The 20387-nt window shown below is 47.3% G+C and overlaps 1 protein-coding gene across 1 annotated transcript in view; it reads left to right on the forward strand.

The window, feature by feature from the left end:
- Positions 1-744: 744 nt before the first annotated feature.
- The window catches only part of ITIH6 (inter-alpha-trypsin inhibitor heavy chain family member 6), a 28182-nt gene continuing 8539 nt past the window's right edge, over positions 745-20387 (forward strand). Inside the window, exons 1-7 of the mRNA XM_008158296.3 lie at positions 745-846; positions 2202-2356; positions 7966-8076; positions 8891-9138; positions 11210-11379; positions 16054-16170; positions 19994-20165. Coding sequence (XP_008156518.2) covers positions 745-846; positions 2202-2356; positions 7966-8076; positions 8891-9138; positions 11210-11379; positions 16054-16170; positions 19994-20165 — 1075 coding nt within the window. The remainder of the gene's footprint in view (positions 847-2201; positions 2357-7965; positions 8077-8890; positions 9139-11209; positions 11380-16053; positions 16171-19993; positions 20166-20387) is intronic.

Raw genomic sequence — 20387 nt, forward strand, 5'->3', positions numbered from 1 at the left:
ACTTTATGAAGTAGGTGCTATTATTATCCTCATCTTATAGGTGAGGAAACTGAGGCTACAGAGCAGTTAATTAACTTCAATATTACAGTCAGTAAGTGGCAGAACTGAGATTCAAATCCAGATGGTCTGAATCCAGTGCTTCTATTTGGAACCACTCTGTTATATTCGCAGCCTTGCCCTAGCTTGTCTTGGCCACTGACTATTCTGGAGACTGTAAGTCTCATGCCCGTGGGACCCCTAATTTTTATGGGACCCTAAGTAAGTCCCTCGTGTCTCAAAGTTAAAGTCAGAGCCAGCAAGGACCAGGATTGTGACCTTACCCCACCAACCCCTCTCTTATATCTGCTACCTTTTTAAGGTGATCAATGTTAAGTGACCTTTCTCTGGCCTCAGTTACTGGGCTCCTGTGGATGTTTATAGGAAAGAAAAACCCCACCCTGAGCCAACATAGCAAACAGACAGACCCAGCACTCTAGCATGTTTAGTTTCCATTCATCTTACAGCTGGATGAGGGGAAAAAGGGAGGCATGGACTGGCCCCTCTCCAGGCAAGATGCCAGCCCCAGCTCTTGGACAATCCTGACTTGTGTGGGCCTCAATGCTACATTCAGAGACTTCTCCACCCTTCAGGATAGTCCCTCCCTCTCAAGAGAAGGGATACCTGGAGGTTTAAAAGAGCAAGAGTTTGGACATTGGGCTCAGACCTTCTGGACGTGAACAACAGACCCAGGCCAGAGGTGGCAACATGTCTGGGTGGAGGTGCCTCATCTGTGTCAGCCTTTTTCTGACTATTCTCCTTGAACTGACACACCAGGGACCTCCTGGCCCCCCCTCATCAAGCACAAAGGTCAGTTTTGGGATAAGGGAACCAAGCTCTGGGATTTGTGAGAAAATTAGCTCCTTGGGGGGTGGGGATAGGAGAAGGTTATTCAATCTGTTTCCATGGACCCATCATTGATCATCTAGGACCAGAGAAAATAGTATTTGTTGAACATGTGTCAGATGCTGCATTAGGAACCTTAGAGTTATGATTTCATTTAGTCCTGACAGCTTCCCAGGGACATAGGCTTGACTAACCCCATCACATAGACAAGAAAACACAGGCTCAGAGGTTAGGACACAGGAAGTGGCAGAACCAGAATTTGAACCTAGGTCCATGTGATCCCAAATGCCCTCATTTCCCACTGCTGCATACTGATAATAAAGTAGGTGTACGTTATGTGTGGGCAGATGGAGAGACCACGGCTTCAGGAAAGATGAGGAAGAAGATCAATATCTTACTTGCTGTGTGACCTCAGCCTCTGGGCCCAGTTAACACATCCATAAAATGTGGACAATAATAGTGGCTAGCTCATAGAGCCAATGTGGGGATTAAATAAGACTGTGGATGCCAAATGCTCATTATGCTTTAGTTGTGTGATTGCACTTATCAAGTGTGATTCGTTACACCTGAGCTCTTAAAGAGGAAGATTAGATAGATTGATAGATAGATAGATTATATATTGATAAATATATAATCACATTGCCTTGCACAGAGTATGGCTCAATGAATGACAGCTGCTCTGTGTGTATATATATGTACATATGTATATTAAATCCTCACCTGAGGATGTGTTTTTATTGGTTTTCAGAGCGGCGGGGGGGGGGGGGGGGGGGCGGGGAGAGCTATCAATCGGTTGCCTCCCAAATGCTCCTTGACCAGGGATCAAACTTGCAACCTAGGTATGTGCCCTGACTGGGAATTGATCCCGCAACCTTTTGGTGTACAGAACGATGCTCCAACAACTGAGCCTCCCAGCCAGGGCTGCTCTGTTATATTATAAAGCTTTGCTACTCAAAGTAAAATCCGTGGACCAGCAACAACATTAGCATCTCCTGGAAGCTTGTTAGGACGTTAGAATCCTACACCAAAAAAATTGCTGAGTGAGAATCTACATATTCACAAGACCTCCGGGAGATTTATGTGTACATTAAAGTTGAAGACACACTTATTCAAAGGTCCCTTGATTTGTGATCTTCTGTGAGTCTTTGGTTCTGAGACTTGGTAAAGCTCACTGGTGCACAAAATGGAGGACAGAGATTGTTTTTCCCCTCTAGACCTCAGTTTTCTCGGGCTTATCCAGGAGTCCTGGGTTCCAAAATACTAGTCTACGAGCCCAAGGATAGAATCTATGTAATCCACCTTCCTGCCTTCTCTCCCAGCTGTTGATGACGAGTTATTCCATGCGGTCTACTGTGGTTTCCCGCTATGCCCACACTTTGGTCACCTCTGTCCTGTTCAATCCACATGCTGAGGCCCATGAAGCCATCTTTGACCTGGATCTGCCTCGCCTGGCCTTTATCTCCAATTTTACTATGTAAGTCTGCTTCCAAGCTCACCGCTTCATTCATTCGTGCGTACATTCATTCATTCTTTGTTTTTTAGCAGAGCACAGTGATGAAGAGCATGCACTCTGAGGTCAGACTTCTTGAGTTTGAATCCTGGCTCTGCCAGCTATGGGACTCAGGACAAGTTACTTCCCAGAGTCTCATTTTACACATTGGTAAAATGGAGATAAAATGAGAACCTACCTGCAAGGATTAAATGAGTTCATATATGTGAAAATACATGCCAAAAGCAGTGCTCGGCACATGATAAGTCCTTGATAATATTAGCTTACTTATTTTTTAACAAACACCGATAGCGACTAACTCACACTGCCCTGGGTACTACGGAAAGAGGAAAATGAATTGCACATGGTCCCTGCTCCCAAAGAGGCCATGGTCTAACTGGGGACATGGAAAAGGAAAGAGATCATATTAATAAAGTTGCTGGAAACAAAGAGAAGTGAGTATAGGGTGGTAGGAATGGTGAGGGTTATCAGGAGACAGTGGTCAGTTCCCCATCCCTAGACACTCAGAGAAGGCCTCACAAAGATGACCCCTAAACTGAGGCTTGAAATATGAGATGTTCACCAGGCAAGCAGGGTTAGGGTAGCGCTGGGGAATGTGGATGAAAGGAATCCGGGAGCAAATAAATGTTCCCACGTTAGGGGAACTGCAGGGGCCTCAGTGTCACTGGAGTGTAGGGCACAAGCTGGGGAAGAGAAGAGGTCCGAAGTGAGACTGGAGAGGTAAGAAAGACTAGGTGGCGGAGGGCTTCCCATGCCAGACCAAGTACCTACCATCACTCGATGGCCTCAAACTGTCTTGTGTTTGGACACCCATTAGGAAAAACGGGACCATGTACTCCCCAAATATGTATATCTGTTAATTCACAAATTACATACATAGACTACTGAGCAAATATATTAGATACATTATAAGGCATATGTGAAAACATAAAGGATGAGAAAGAGAAATCTTATCAGCAGAGTGTTATTCCTTTCCCACACCCTCATCATTTGTCCCAGCACCTCATGTAACGGGAGCACCTCATTGTAGACATAACTGTGGCCCATAATGAGGAGACCTGGTGAAGTTTTAAGCAAGGAGTGATGATAATGAAATGGGGCGGGGGGTGGACTGGTGGGACCAGCCCGGCAGCAGGGAGCTCAGTCAGGGACCTGGAGCAGCATGAGGGATGCTGAGGGCTGGAGATGTGCCCCGGCTGTGGAATTTGAGAGACCATAACAGGGAAGAAGCAGCCTGATGTATATGGGTGGTAAGTAAACTGGTTTCAGCTTGTCTGACCCAGTAGATGACAGTGCCTTCCTTGAGATGGTGAGCATGGGAGGAGGAGCAGATAAGGGGAAGCTTGGGATGGGAGGGTCATTAACCCATATAGCACCTTAGTGTGAGTTAGAAAAGGGTGCTTGGCTTTGGGGAGAGGGACTCAGATTTGGCAGATGGGTGAGGCTGGCACAGGCAGAGTTTCAGCCCTTGCTCAGACTCCCTCCCGGCAGCGGGGGAGGGGGATTGTGCAGTAAATAGCCTATGAGCCTCAACAGCAGGCCTGGAGCCTGGGCTTTGTCATCAGGAACCTCCTGGTCTTTTTTTTTTTTTTTTAATATATATATTTTATTGATTTTTTACAGAGAGGAAGGGAGAGGGATAGAGAGTTAGAAACATTGATGAGAGAGAAGCATCGATCAGCTGCCTCCTGCACACCCCCTACTGGGGATGTGCCCGCAACCAAGGTACATGCCCTTGACCGGGAATCGAACCCGAGACCCTTCAGTCCGCAGGCCGATGCTCTATCCACTGAGCCAAACCGGCTAGGGCAGGAACCTCCTGGTCTTAATGGGTAGATGGCACTACCCTGAAGAGAGGACAGGTCGGTTGGAGGAGGTGAGAGGTGTGCTCCTGGTATAGACTTCAGGGGAGAGGTATGGGGTAGTCAAGGAGGGCTTCCTGGAAGCAGGATTTTCCTATGGGTAAGAGAAGGGACCAGGATCACTGCATGTGAAGGAACCCGGGGGGACTAAAGGCAAACAAGCAAGAAGTATGGGGGCTAACCAGAAAGCTTGTTGGCCAAATGATTCAAGGGCCAAGCACTCAGACAGAATTTGGACTTTTGCTTCAATAGAAAAAAAAAAAAAAAAAACACCAAGAGAAAAAAAAATTTAAACTAAGCAAAGCAGGCTGGAGGAAATGTTCTTGGGCAGACTCTGTGGAAAGTATGCTGGCTGGAGGCAACAGACACACACAGAGACCCCAGTGTGTTGCTGCCAGACCAGCTCCACCCTACACCCCCACACCCCCCAGGAGACTTTGGGGCAGTGCCAGTTCGACCCACCCCCACACTAGCCCAACCACTAGTCTGTTTCAGCTGCCTAGAAACACTTCCCGCCTGAGTGGTCTCTTCTGCAGTCTGCATATCCTCCTCAAGTATCCCCAGAAGCTGCTGCTTTGGTCATATAACTTGATCCCCACCCATCACCACCCCAATACCTGTGCCTCAGTTTCTCCAGTTATAAAATAGAGACTGCTGTTCCTGCCTCTTACAGAGTCGCAGTAATGTTCTCTAGGACACTGAGCTATCTATCACTCCTCAAAGGCTAGCTCTGACCCAACCCTTCACTTTTTAAGATTTATCCATGACTCTCATTCTCCACAGCAAAAGTTTTCACTGCCATATGAGTTTATTGAGTCTGGTGTTCAAAGCCCTTTATTCTCTAGGCCCACCCAACCACTCCAAACTTCTCTCCACACCTCCTTTCCTTGCCCCTCTGCTCCAGCCAAATCTGACTTAACTACTTGCTATTCCCTGAAACACCCTCTGTGTTTTCCTGCTGTTTCTCTGGAATGCCCATTCCACAAATAATTGTTGAGTACCTGCTGTGTGCCAGGCCATATTCTAGGCACTGGGATACAGCAGCAAATAAGACAGATGAAAGCCCTGCCCTCAAGAAGCCCACAGTCCGCCGAAGCCGGTTTGGCTCAGTGGATAGAGCATCGGCCTGCGGACTGAAGGGTCCCAGGTTCGATTCCGGTCAAGGGCATGTACCTTGGTTGCGGGCACATCCCTGGTGGGGGGTGTGCAGGAGGCAGCTGGTCGATGTTTCTCTCTCATCGATGTTTCTAGCTCTCTATCCCTCTCCCTTCCTCTCTGTAAAAAATCAATAAAATATATTTAAAAAAAAGAAGAAGAAGCCCACAGTCCAGTGGAGAAAAGAGAGAAGGAAAATATAAACAAGGGACTATAGGTCACTTTGTGGATGAGAAGTGCTACAAAGAAGTAGAAAGTAGATCAAGGGAAATAGAATGTGAGAGGGAAGGTGTTACTTTAGAGTGGCTAAAGATGTCTCTGAGAAAATGACATTTGAGCAAAGACCTGAAAGAAGTGAGGATATAAGACTTGCAAAGATCTGGAGGAAAAGTGTTGCAAACAAAAGGAACAGTAATTGCAAAGGCTCTGAGACACGAGTGCACTGAACAAATTCAAGAAACAGCAAAGATGGGCACATCCCCAGTGGGGGATGTGCAGGAGGCAGCTGATCGATGTTTCTCTCTCATCAATGTTTCTGGCTCTCTGTCCCTCTCTCTTCCTCTCTGTAAAAAATCAATAAAATATATATTAAAAAAAAAAGAAAGAAACAGCAAAGAGGCCAGTGTGGCTGGTGTACAATGAATGGGGGAAGTATAGGAGGAGATGGGGTTAAAGAAGTGACAGTGAGCCAGACTGTATAGGGCACTGGGAGCCCTGGTAAGGACTTTGGCTTTTACTCTGAGTTGAGATGGGGCCACAGAGAATTCTGAGCAAAAAAAAAAAAGCGGGGGGGGGGGGACACTGACTTGGGATTTAACAAGATATATCTTACTGGTGTGAAAAGAATAGATAATAAGGAGGCAATGTTTGAAAGAGGGGGGCCAGTTAGGAAGCTATCGCATTTATCTGAGCAAAAGATGTTGGTAGTTTGGACAAGGGTAGCAATTATAGGAGTGGTGGGAAGTAGATTGTGAATGTATCTAAAGATAGAGTCCAAATTCCCTGATGGATTAGATGTGGAGTGTGAGAGGAAGAAGGGAGGCAAGCATGACTCTAAGATTTTCAGCTGAACAACTACTTCCTGAGATAAGGAAAACCAGGGCAGGAGCAGACTGGGGAGGTGGAGGAGATACCAGCAACTCCGTTTTGAATATGTTAAGCTTAAGGTGCCTATTGGACATTCTAGTGGAGATACCAAGTAAGCAATTAGATATAGAGGTCTGAAGTTCAGGGGACAGGTACGCACTTGAGATACATAGATTTAGGAGTAATCTCTCTATAAATGATATTTAAAGCCACGGGACTAGGTGATCTCACCTAGAAAGTGACTGTAGAAAGAAGAGTGGAAGGAAAGGGAAAGGGAGAGGAGGGGAGGGGACGGGAGGGGAAGGAGAAGAAGGGAAAAGAGAAGAGAAGGAGGCAGCAATGGAGACTCAGAAGGCAAGGCCAATGAGGATTATTTATCCAAATCCTCCCTGTCTTTCAGGCCCAACACCAAGGCCACATCCTCAGGACCCTTTCTTTTTTTTTTTTTTTTTAATATATATTTTATTGATTTTTTTACAGAGAGGAAGGGAGAGGGATAGAGAGCTAGAAACATCGATGAGAAACATCGACCAGCTGCCTCCTGCACACCCCCCACTGGGGATGTGCCCACAACCAATGTACATGCCCTTGACCGGAATCGAACCTGGGACCCTTCAGTCCGCAGACAGACGCTCTATCCACTGAGCCAAACCGGTTTCGGCATCAGGACCCTTTCTTGAAGACTTGAGCAAAAATGCTCTCTCCCTTCTTTGAAGTCCTTTACACTTTATTACCTTCTTAGAGCAATGGGAAAAACAGGGGTAAACAATTCCATTAGTATCCCATCAGTCTCTGAGCCAGATGCCTTTGCAGCAATTTGCATTCTACTTTCACAATTTTTACCGCCTGTACCACCTACCATATTATTTACTTAATATAGTTTCTTTAAATAGATATAATTTTTATTCTAAGCAACAATATCTATGAGCTCATGGGTTAAACATGCTACTTATATGTTCAATACACATTACAGTAAAAACATAGCAACTATAATGAAAATGTTTGGTTATGTCCCACCTAAAATTATTTTACGTGCCAAAACATGGAATTCATTCAACACTTTGGGAAACATCAGGTTGGGAAACAACTTTTGGGAAACAAAAGTCCTAACATCAGGTCCCTCATATACCAACTGTTTCTATTTCCCCATATGACAAGTAGAGATAATGATAACTGTTTCACCTGCTTTTATCTCCCTCACTTCTCCTCTTTTCTCTTGTTCCTGCTCTCACTCTGGCTTTATGGTACTCTTCTGCCCTTTTTCTCTCTCCCCATCCTCCATCATCATTCTTCTTGTTCTTCTTGTTCTTCTTGTTCTTGTTCTTTTTCTTCTTCTTCTTCTTCTTCTTCTTCTTCTTCTTCTTCTTCTTCTTCTTCTTCTTCTTCATGTGTCTCTTTCTCTCTCTGTCTCTGACCATCTATTTTTATTTCTCTGTCTCTTTCTGGCCTTCCTCTTTCCTGCTCCATCAGGACCATCAACAATAAAGTCTACATTGCAGAAATCAAAGAAAAGCACCAGGCAAAGAAAATCTATGAGGAAGCCCATCAGCAGGGAAAGACAGCTGCTCATGTAGGCATCAGGTAAGGCTCCATCCAATCTGAAGCATGGCAAGTACATCTTAGCTGTATGATCCGGGGCTTACACATGTTCTCTCTGGGTCTCAGTCTCTACTTTGGTAAAGTGGGGCCAATGATCTCTACTTCATGGGATTGCATGAAGATGGCGTGAGTTCATTTGGCCTGTAAAAGAGTAGGTGCTCAATAAATGGGAGTTTACTTCTCCATTTCCACTTTCCTCCTGCCAGCAGGATGTGGCTTGTTTAAGAATTGGCACCTTCCGGTAAGGTTGTGTTCAAGTGAGATTTTTCTAAAGCAAATCCTGTTTCCTAACTGAGTTCCATTCTGCTGGCAGAAACGTATTGTGTTCCTTCAATGTTTCCTCCCAGCTTCCAAAAGAATTTCATCAAGCACGTAAATATTACGTTTGACCACTGCAAACTGACACAAGCTGAGTCTAAAGCATGGGAGAGGGGTGGGTGTGAGGGGCTGTGGGAAGGGGAAGAGGCATCCTGTGTAGATTGAAAACTCTTTTGGTAAAACAAATCATTAGCCCCTTATTGTTCTATCCTAGATTCAGATTTTCACTGGCAGAGTTTCCTTATAATAGAATTCCTCTGATAGAATTTCTAAGGAAGAATATTGAGTAGGGTGAATGAAGGAGAGAGACGGATTAATGAGTGGATGACTAACTGTGGGCAAGAGACTTAGTAAAACTAGAAGCCTTGTCAGGTCTGCTGGGGCCGGGGAGGGGATGGGCAGAACTAGGTCATCTAATAGCTCCCCTCCCCCTCGTGACATCCCATCCCCTTCCCACCCTCCTCCCTTTCATGCCCAGGGACCGGGAATCAGAAAAGTTCCGCATCTCCACCAGCCTGGCAGCAGGCACAGAGGTGACTTTTTCCCTGGCCTATGAGGAACTGCTGCAGCGGCACCAGGGCCAATACCAGCTGGTGGTGAGCCTGAGGCCTGGCCAATTGGTGACAAGGCTAAGTATAGAGGTCACAGTGTCAGAAAGGACGGGCATTGGCTATGTTCACGTACCACCTCTGAGGACCAGCCGCCTGCGCACCAACACCCACACAAGTATGTGGGCAGAACTACGGGTCAGCCATGAGACTGGCCTTCCCTGAATGGGAACATTCCCCTTCTCCCTGGGCTTCCTTCTAGTACCTCTTCTGCTCTGCGCTCACATTGAAAAAAAAGAGAAGAAAACATGTCAGTAGTTAAAGTTTTGAGGGTTAAAAACTTGGCCTGATCTTTGCAAGCTATGTGAAAGAGCAAGTCCAACCACTTCCCAGAGTTCTGATTTTCCTCATGAAAAAATAAAGATTAGGGGAGGGTTTGCTGGGTGGGCTCAATGAAATCATGTGTTAACAATGCAGAGGGTTGTGGAAGCCAGATCTTGCTTTGCTGTGGAATCAGGGCTGAGAAGGGAAGGGCAGTGGGCGGAGAGCACACTGCAGGCTGTCCTTGAGGATGTGGTCTCAGGCGCTGTGGGCCAGAGATGTCCTGGCTGCCAGCCTTGCTGTAAGTTTCATCTAGGGGTGTGTGAAGGCCAGACTGGCGACACCAGAACCCCCATGTTAGGGATACAGATTCCGGGACCCCGCCTCTGGAGTCCGATTCAGTAGGTTGGGGAGGGGCCCAAGAACCTGTTTCTGACCAGGTGGCAGGTGAACGTGGAGTCTGCCCAGGTCGGAGAACCACTGACCCGGCCCACCCACCTCCTCTGAGAGATGAGTGGACGGGCACAGAGAAATTACCGGGCCTGTGGCCACCCTCACCAAGCTCTTCAGCTTGGAGCTCCTGCCTAGTTTGACTCTGAGAACCCAGAGTGACAGAGTGGTACACGGAAGGAGAGACGGACACACAGACATGGGCTCCAATCCCAGCTTTGACCTTCCCCTAAGGTGGGGGCACAGGCAAATCCCTCAAGTGCTCTGCTTCACTCTTCCATCTGCACAATGAGGAGATGCCACCTGTGGCCCAGGACCACGGTGAGAATATAAGACTTCTCCCTGCAAAGCCCTGCTGCAGAGGAAGGAAGGTTTGATGAAAACAGCAATCCTTAGAATGATTCGAGCAATTGCTAAGGTGCAAGGATGGCTTCAAATGCTTTACATAGTCTCTTTTAATCCCCACAAGCACTGTCTGTGAAATAGGAGCTATAATCCTGGGGAGACTGAGGCTGAGAGAGTGGGAATGAGTTTCCAGGGCCCCACAGGCAGCCTCTGAGCCCTTGGAGCCTGCCCTCTTACACCCCAGGCTAAAAATGGCAGCTCCCTCCCCCTGCTCCTTAAAGGTTAAAACAGAGGGTAGAGCCAGTCCTGTGGGGATAAAGACAGAACAAAGACCTCTGAAAGGAAGGAAGCCAGGGGGAATGTATGTAAGCAGGGGCCTCAGAGACTATGGGGCCTCAGTTTGCCCCTCAACTTCCTGACAGCTGTAGCAGAAAAGGGGGAGCAGGTGGCAGAATTCCCAGGTTTTCATTTTCTGGAAAGAAGAGGCACAGAGACATGTCTAAAAGGACATTTGTCTTGGACTGCAATTCCAGAGGAGATGATCTTATGGCCAGCTCAGCAAACATCCGGGACCAGAGAGTCCTCTGTTTCCATGAGGCGTGAACGGCCTATTCACACACGTGATCCTGAGAGGCAGGGGGCAGAGGGGGGAGAAAACACATGAAATTCTATCCCAGAGGAGAACCCTGATGGACTGCAATTTCCCACAGCAGTAAGGGGCACAGGGGGAAACCCGGGCCCTGTCTGTGCGTCTGTCTCTCTCCACAATACACAACCAGCCAGGCTGCTGGTCTACCTGGGGACAGGACACTAGGCCTCAGGATGGATGGCAAGCGAGCCAGGGCCAAGGTGTGCATGGGGGTCAGCCACCCAGAGCCTGGGGGCTGAGGGGAGGGCTGGGTCTGCCGGGCTGGGTAGGCTTGCTGGCAGAGGCAGAGCAGGCAGTGCTGGTTCTAGGATTTGCAGAGGAAGGAGTGTGGCATTTGGGCAGGTGGAATGGCATTGTAGGCAGGAGGAGCAGCAGGTGGTGCAGGGGTTCCTTCTCACCCTCCCCGGCTATTGTTCCTTTTGCTGTCCCCTTGCTGGGCTTCCTGCTAGTGAGCCCTCCATGCCATCCCTCCCCACCCATACAGGTGAGGCTGGCCCGCCCCCAGCCACAAGAATTGAGAAGGGAGAGACCTGTGTGCGAGTCACCTTCTGCCCCACACTGAAGGACCAGGCTGCCTTCTCCAGCTCAGGCATCATGGCCGACTTTGTGGTCCAGTATGATGTTATCATGGAGGACATCATTGGCGACGTGCAGGTGAGGGGCCAGGGGGATGGAGAGAGCTTGAGCTCTGGAGTCACAGCCCTGGAGATAACTTGATTTCCATAAGTGGCTCATTTCCTTCTCCCAAGGGATTAGTGAGGACTAGCAAACCAGATCAGGAAGGTGTGTGGCACGTGACTTCACACGTGGGGAGGCACATGTGCTCCCCCAGAGCACTGGGGACCTGGAACTCTAGAAATTGAATCAAGCTCCAAATGCATCGTTTCTAATTAAATCAATCCATAGCCCACTCTTAACCAGTCCATTTATTTAATTTAATTTATTTATTTTAAGAAATATTTATTGTTGAAAGTATAACATATGTCCCCCTTCCCCCCCATCTACCCCCTCTAGCCCATTCCTGCCCCAGAACCAGTCCTTTTAGGAAGTGAGCTATTGGCCAGTCATAGGTCTCTCACACTCAGGGGCTCTCACACGTTCTGCAGCTCTGATGCTCCCATGTTCTCTTGGACTTTCTTGCTATCTCCAAGTTTTAAAAATGCCTTTTGCCCCCTCAGAGCCATCTTCCTAAGCAGGGATCTCCTAAATCCTGAGCTCTTACAATCCTAAGAATAATCAGAGGTCCTCTGCACTACTGGATGGGTAGAGCACTGGTCCAAGACCCCGGCTTTGTGAGAACGATGGCACAGCAGCCTCAGATGTCTGGTGTCCCCTGCCTTTCCCGCCACACTACTCACTGCCTTCAGTGCACACTGACCCTCCAGCTGCCTCCCCACCACACCACATACCTCTCCCCCCAAAGCACCTGGACCTGCCTTCATCTGTGTCTGAGCATTTCTCCTTCTCTCTGCTGCCCTGGGGATATCTTCTCCCTCCTTTCCCGACTGGACAGTGTCCTCCTTGTCCCTGAAGACCTTGCAGAAACACCACCTCCCGGATGACCACACCCCACTCACAATTCCTCTCTCTTCCCCGGGCTAATAGAGTCCTTTGGTTACACCTCCCCTCATGCACTCATTTGTTCAGTAATTCATAGGTGGGCACAACTCCACCAAGCAGAGCTACTCTAGCCCAGTGCTGTCCCCACTGACTCTGAGAACTCAGAAGAGCCTTGGACACAGAACCTACTCTCCCTCCGGAATGTCCTAGTCTTTATAGGGACAGATACATGGAGCCTAAACATTCATAACACGTCCTAGTGTGTATAAACCTGGAATGGGCGATGTGTGGACACCACTCAGAAGGGTTTTAAGAAAGCCTTCCTAGTGGGGTTGGCCTTAAATTAGCATGGCAAAAACGAATAGAGCCCGTCTCCACCTGGGCAGGTAGCGTGATGGGAAGTCCATGCAGAGACAGGAGAGACAGTGTGTGCAGGGGCACAAGGGCCTGGCACAGCCAGCCTGCTGTGTAGGGGGAATAACAGTCATTTGCCCTCTCAGAATAGGAGCTGAGGGTACCCTGCCAGTAGGTGGCAGCAGGGGCCTTGACCTGCTGTTCCATGGTGTGTGGGTAAAGGTATTTATCTGCTGCTTCATTCTATACCCTTTTCACCATTTCCTGGAGTAGAAATGGAGGTACAATAGGTGGGATTGGGCATTCCATGAGATGACCCACACTCCCATCCACTGTGTGTCCTGACACCTGCATCCCCTCACCAAGAACGCTCAATTCACCTCCCTTTCCCACTCAACTAGGGCCAATTTCAAAGGCCAGCACCTCACCCTTCAGTCATTCAGTCAGGACTCCCTGGGAAGGTGATAGGTCTCATGCCCACTGTTGGCTGATGTTGGAAACCTGAGGTGAATCACATACAGATCCTGTTCACTGTCTCTGGGTGAAACACAGAGAGCCAATACTGACACAAGATGAGAAGCGCTCTCTCAATGACAACACAAGTTGTGATGGAAGCCATCGAGAGGAGACAAGGTGGCTCTCTGGAGGACGTACAGACGAACTTGGGACGTTTTTAAACTTTGGTCTTTAAGAATGCAAAGAAGTGCACCAAGTTGGAAGGGGGACTTTGCATGAAACAAAGAAGGGGGGCTGGAACTATCCATGGGTGCATAGGGAACTTCAAGTGGATTGGAGTTCCCAGAGCATAGATTTCAGACACAAGAAATGGCAAAAGCTGAGACTGAAGGTTCAAAGCCTGCAGGGGCAGGAAAGGGGCATGCCGTTTGTCTTGAGGTGACCAGGCAGCCAAGAGAGGGAATGGCATTATGAGGTTTTGGTTAGAAAGGCCAGATCAAGCAGGAGCTGCATGGACATACGGTTGGAAGGGGCCACAATAGAAGCAGGGAAACAGGACAGAAACACCTGAGTTTGGGCTGTGTGCGTTTGGGAGGGAGAAGAGGGGTGGACTTCAGATATCCAGCAGAAGAAACCAGGAGGAGCTTGTGGCTGGTTGAGTGCAGGAAGGAGGGCACAGCAGGATTGAGGAGTGTCCCTCAGGGTTGTATCTGAGTGGCCATGTGGATGACGCTGCCTTCAATGACAAAGGTGCTCAGGGGTAGGATGGAGGCAGAGAATGAACTTATTGTTTGTGCAGAATCCATTGGAGGCCTCTTCAGACGTCGAAGGGAACAGGTCCCATAGTGAGTGGGTGTGCAGCTGTAGAGGGGGAAGAGTGGAAAACATTGGACAGGAGCAAGACATGTGAAGTCATCAGTGGAGCCTGGGCAGTTGAAACCAAAGGGCTAGCCAGATGACCCAGGGACAATGGGCAGAGCCACAAGGCCGCTCCAGGATGGCAGTTGCTAAGGCCGAGATTCCCATGCAAGGAGCTATTGATCTCAACCCTCAGGGTGTCCGGCCCCACCAGCTGCCAACAATCTGCTCAGAGCTGTAAATTCCCACCACTTCCCTCCATTGTGCTACACAAACATAATAATTTTCTGGCATGCCATGGTGCAAACATATTGGGAAGCACTGATGAAGAGACAGGGGGGAGAAAATGCAGCCCAAGAAAGAGACTGAAGCACACATACCAGAGATGGTAGGAAAATAAGGAGCGTTCACCATCCAGATCCCCGGGTAAAGGTTTTTGAAGAAATCGGAGAAAATGATCCATTGTGAACTCATCAGGGAGGTGCAGTTGGGTGACAATTGAAATATACTCCCTGAGTTTGGAAACCAGCTGGCCATTGTTGCCTTTGGTGAGAAAAGGTCATTGTGTGGTGGAGGTGAGACCCAGTCTGTGGTCAGTGGAGGAGTGAGATGGAGATGAGAAGACCCTTATGAGTGTCCAAATCATTTCCATGGCATGCTACAGGGGGGAGACGCTGGCTTGCAGTTGCATGGGATTGGGATCAATGGGGTTTGTCTTAGTGCATGGAAAACACATAAACATTTTTATTCTGAAATTGGAGTGTAGGGGCCTGACTGGTGGAGCAGGTGCGAGAGGCTGGGAGTCCATGGGGTCCGGGGCTGGATTCTTTTGTCTTTGAGTAGAGAGAAGGGGCATATGGGGATGTGGACCCTGAGCAAGGGTGGGGTGGCAGTGCAAGGAACATGGCCAGACATGTTCTGAGAGTGGAGGGGCATGCCAGCTGAGGTGAGCGTGAGAGGTTGGTGACCTGTGTCGTGCCTCTGGCTTATAGCATGTGAGGTGTGGGGCCACCTGTGAGCCTGGAACCATGGAGAGGTGGGTGTGTGCTTTGTCCAGAAGCTCTCGCTTAGCCAGGTAGGGGAGGAACAGAGGAGGACTGCTGGCCTCTGTCCTTGGCTTGGGCCGTTGCAGGGTGGTGGACCCAGGCCTTTGGGAGCTGCTGTAGGGGCCGGGAAAAACTGCACACAGGGCCTTCACATGTACTTGGGCATTAACTCAAAGGCTGGGGTGGGGGGAAGGCCACGATGTCCTCCCCTGTCTTCTGAGATCCCCTGAGAGAAGAGGACATGGTGTCCCCAGCCTTGTGATCAGAGGGTGTCTGCATGGCAGTGAGGAGAGGAAGCTGTTTGTCCCAGGACAGAGCCAGCTTCAGGCTGCTGGGCAGCTCAGACCCTCAGCAAGCCCATACTTCTCTAGGCTGAGCTGACACTGGTCCTGGGGGCCCTCCCAGCTCCCCCCTCTCCTTCCCTCAGCTGTCCCAGCCTCCAGGCTCTGCAGAGGGAGATTTGGAGTAGGGGGAGGGGGGGCAGCCAATCACAGCCCCCACAGCCTCAGGCATCTGCACCTGGTCTAACCAATCCCCTCTGAACAAGCAGCTCGCTCAGCCTCTGCTCCCTCCTCCCCTCCCTGCTCTGCCCAGCAACAGCAGAAAAGAGGCTGAAGGAGGAGAGGGAGGCCCTGCACACTCCCAGCCCCTGGCAGCCATGGAGCTGGGCCCCAGGCTCACTCTATAGAGGGAGGTTAAAACAATAGTTACAGTTCCTGGAGCCCAGGCAAAATGTCCCTAGGGGCCCTCGAGACTGTGCAAGCCCAGCTCTCATGAACAGGAACTCACATTTTACAGAGATCCTGCTCCTTGGAGCCCTGGGCCCCAAGCCAGTCTCCAGGGCTCTGGGGCAGCTCCTAGACGGACAGTCCGAACAGAAGAGACACAGTTCTGCTGGAAGAGATGGACATTGAAGAAACAATCGCACACACGCCTCTTTCACTAGGAACAGGGATAAGGCCTGGGCAGCAAAGGGGCCGTTACGGAGGAGACTTAGAGCGGACCTGATTTAAACCAGCTTTCGCTGTTCTTTGCTTTCCTTTCTTTTGTCCAGATTTACGATGGCCACTTCGTTCACTACTTTGCCCCCAGAGGCCTTCCACCTGTTGAGAAAGATGTGGTGTTCGTTATTGATGTGAGCGGCTCCATGTTTGGTACCAAGATGAAGCAGGTAGCAAGCAGCCTGGTGACCCCTCAGACCTCTTCTTGGCAAGTCTTAGCAAGCAGAGAGTGCCGCAACATTGGTCCCTGCGGCCAGGGCCTCTCATCCCATCGCTGTGTGATCTTACAGGCCTGGCCCCACTTTAGGCTCCCGGTACCTTACATATCAGGAGCCAGGGAGACCTGGAGCCGCAGAATATGAGGAACGTTGAAACATTGGACTGTGGGGCCTGAGCCATTGAGACCCTGCACCACAAAACTCCTGGGCTCAGAAGGTCCCGGAATGGTAGAGTCTCTGAGCTAGAGGGCTCTGGTATCAAACACCTGAGTCAAACAATAAATAAAACCTTAGTCATTTTAGACTCTGAACATTTCCAAGGCCACAGGCTTTTAAATTAAGTTATTTTTTTTACTTCAACGCCAGAAAAATACAGCATTGTAGTGCATAGAAACCGTAGAGTCCTGTTCCATCTAGACTTCAATCTTGTAGCCCTTCTCCCAAAGCACCCTTGAAACAGAGCCGTTAGCCAAAAAGATTGACTTTAGAGCCTGAATCCTTAATGCTCTGGAAGCAGTATTTATAACCATGGTACTCTGGGTGTGTAGAGTTATAAGGTTCAGTGTTCTGGGACAGTATAGCCTTTATACCTTGACGTTCTGAACCACAAAGCCCATGGGACCTAAGGCTACCAAAGTGTCGCCAAACTTGGGGTAAATATTGAAAATTGTCTCCCTTTAGCCTTCATTATAGAGGAAAGGATATATCTAATTCCAAACCTTTCTAGCCTTCCTATTTCTCCTAAGCTGAGGAGAACTTGTGACAGTCATATTCCAGGGGCACAGTTGCCCTAAAAGAGTGAGTCATAATGATAGAACTATGCAATGTTTCCCCTCCCCCAATACATTGCCACTATATCAACATGTCTTTTGCAGAGCAACAGGAGGTTTCAGCTGAAAGAACTGGAAGCCTACACACAATTTATGAAAGGATCTCTAGGGATACACAAGACAAACAGAGGAGATAAAAACAGGAACCCTAAAAGAAATGTTAGCCTCTGACACCTGCAATTGCACTTCTAGCCAAGTAAACATAAAACCTGACATTAAAGTCCTATTTACCTCAGTACCTTTTACTTGATACATAATCTCTGGCTTTCAACAAAAACTTAAAAGGCATGCTAAAAGAAAAAAACACAGTCTGAAGAGATCAATCAACATCAGAAGCAGACTGGTGTGTTGGAATGGTCAGAGTGAGAATTTTAAATAACTAATGAATACGCTAAGGGCTCTAATGGAGAAAGTGGACAACATGCAAGAACAAATGGGCAATGTAAACAAATATAGATACCCTAAGAAAATTAAAAGGAAATGCTAGAAATAGAAAATACAGTAACAGGAATGAAGGATGTCTTTGGTGGCTCATTAGGAGCCTGAACATGGAATCGATGAGCTTGAAGATATGTCAATAGAAACTTCCCAACCTGAAAAGCAGAGAAAAAAAAAACTACAGAATATCCAATAACTGCATACAATTACAAAAGTGTGACATATGTTGTAATGAGAATAACAGAAGGAGAAGAAAGAGAGACAGTAACAGAAGAAATAGTTGAAGGAATGAATAGATATAAATTTTCCAAAATAAATGCCAACCATCAAATCATAGGTCCAGGAAGGTCAAAGAACACTAAACAGGAAATACCAAATAATCCACAGATAGGCACATCCTATTCAAACTTCAGAAAATCAAAGACAAAAAGAAAATCCTTTAAAAAGCTCATAGGAAATAACACTTTACTTATGGAGGAACAAGGATAAGAATTACATCAGATTTCTCTTGAGAAACTACGCAAGCAAAAAACAAAAAAGTGGAGTAAAATGTTTAAAGTGTTAAGAGGGGGGAAAAACACGGTAGAATTCTGTGTACAGCATCATTGTCCATCCAAAGTGAAAGAAATACTTTATCAACCAGGCAAAAGTTGAGGGAATTGTTGCTAGTAGACCTGCCTCAAACAGGTAAACGTTTAAAGAAATTCTTCAGAGAGAAGAAAAATAGTATATCTCAGACACTTGGATCTACATAAAAAAAGAAAGAGATTTAGAGAAGGAATAAATGAAGGTAACATCAAATATTTTATTTTTAATTTATCTAACAGAAAACAGGTTGTTCAAAATAATAATAGCAATAATGTATTCAGTGAATATAGCTTACTGATAAGTGAAATTAATGACAGCAGTGTTATAAGGGACAGGAATAATTGGGACTACTCTCTTACAAGGTACAGATGCTCCCCAACCCATGATGGGGTTATGTACCCATCATAAGTTGAAAATATCATGTCAAAATGCATTTAATACAACTAACCTACCAAACATCATAGCCTGCCTTAAATGAGCCTACAATTGGGCAATTATCTTGAGTTTCATCTCAAGAGTAATTGCCTTCCTCATCTTCTTCTCACCAGAAACAGATGACATAGACTGACCTTTTGTGACATGATGGGATGTGAAAGCACAACACACAATATCAAAAAAAAAATACTGTAGAGTATCTGTTGCTTACCCTCATGATTGTGTCGCTGATTGGGAACTGTGGCTCACTGACACTGTCCAGCATCATAAGACCCCACATACCCTATTTACTGAACTGCCTATAGACTTGAACCTATTTACCCTGTTCACTGAGCCTCAGTGTCATCACCTGTAAAATGAGGATAATATTAATACCTTCTTCATTGTGTTACTGTGAGGATTAAATGAGCTAATGCACCTAAACCATTTTTCACAGTTCCTTGAACATAGAAGTATCCTATAAATGGTACCTAATACTAGAACCCACATGTCCTATTTACTGAACCCATTATAGACTTCAGAGCCAGTTAGAAACACAGTTCCCAGTTCCTATGTGCCTAGCTCTGTGCTAAGTAGTGTCATGAGAAGGGAGCCAGGCGGAAGATGTATTCTAAGCCTTGTCCTCAGAGGGCTCAATATCTGGATGGAGGATGAAACTATTCCACATAAGACAGTCAGTAAACAGTCTGGGAAGAAAAATGTCTGGGTGTGAATGGCATGGGTCAGAGTAAGCATTCAAAGAAGGGCTGCCCAGAGAAGGAGCAACTGAAGGAACAGTGAAAATATGAATAAGGAAAGGGGAAGTGGGAAGGTCTGCTATCTAAAGGACACAACAAGAGCAATAGTTGTGAGAGACAAAATAGAATTTGGGTTATCTGGGGGCTGGTGAAAAGACCAGACTGGAAGAAACAGAGGGTGAGGTAGAAGAACAGATTAGATGAAACAGAACCAAGTATGCAAGGTCATTGAAAGACAGATATAAAGACCTAGAATCATAAAGCTCTTAAACTTTAGGGCCCTGGAATCATTGAATTCTGGGTCATGGGGTCCAGGAACTATAGAACACATGAATCCTAAGTCTCTGGAAGCATAGAGCTTGAACCTTCCAGACCACCACTGTCCAATAGAACCTTTTCGATGATGGAAATGTTTTAAAGTTCTGAAGTTTCCAGTACAGTAACCACTGGCCACTTGAAATATGGCTGCTTCAAGTGAAAAAACAGAATTATAAATTTTTTTTTGGTTTTAACAAACTTACATTTACATTTTAAGACTCCACGTGGCTAGAAGCTGCCATTGGACAGTGTCGTTCTGGGCTTTGGGCCATAGAGCCTATAGAGCATTTTGACCTGAGCATCCTATACCCACAGGATGTTGGGATCAGAGAGTCCTAGATCTTAGTACCCTATACACAAAGAGCCTTTCAAACTTGAGCAAGACCTCAAGTATTGGTCCATTTCCTTCACTTTGTCCATATCCCACAGACTAAAAAGGCCATGAATGTGATTCTTGGTGACCTGCGGGCCAACGACTACTTCAACATCATCTCCTTTTCTGACACGGTTAGTGTCTGGAAAACTGGAGGCTCCATCCAGGCCACCATCCAGAATGTACACAGTGCCAAGGACTACCTGGGTCACATGGAAGCTGATGGTTGTAAGTATCAGACCTACCCACCCAAATGGGCAGGCTGTGGTGATGTGGAAAATTCTTAAAATGCTCCCTTCATTCCCCCATCCACCTCACCTCTCACAGTGCCCGGAATATCATGATTACATTTTACACAAATATGTGCCTATGGGTTTCTTTTCCTAGTGGAAATAGCACAGTTGATTCTCCATGTGTTTTAGGGCATATTCCCCCTTTAGATCTAAGTTT

This window comes from Eptesicus fuscus, chromosome 1, assembly GCF_027574615.1.
Source record: "Eptesicus fuscus isolate TK198812 chromosome 1, DD_ASM_mEF_20220401, whole genome shotgun sequence".
Classification (NCBI taxonomy): Eukaryota; Metazoa; Chordata; class Mammalia; order Chiroptera; family Vespertilionidae; genus Eptesicus; species Eptesicus fuscus.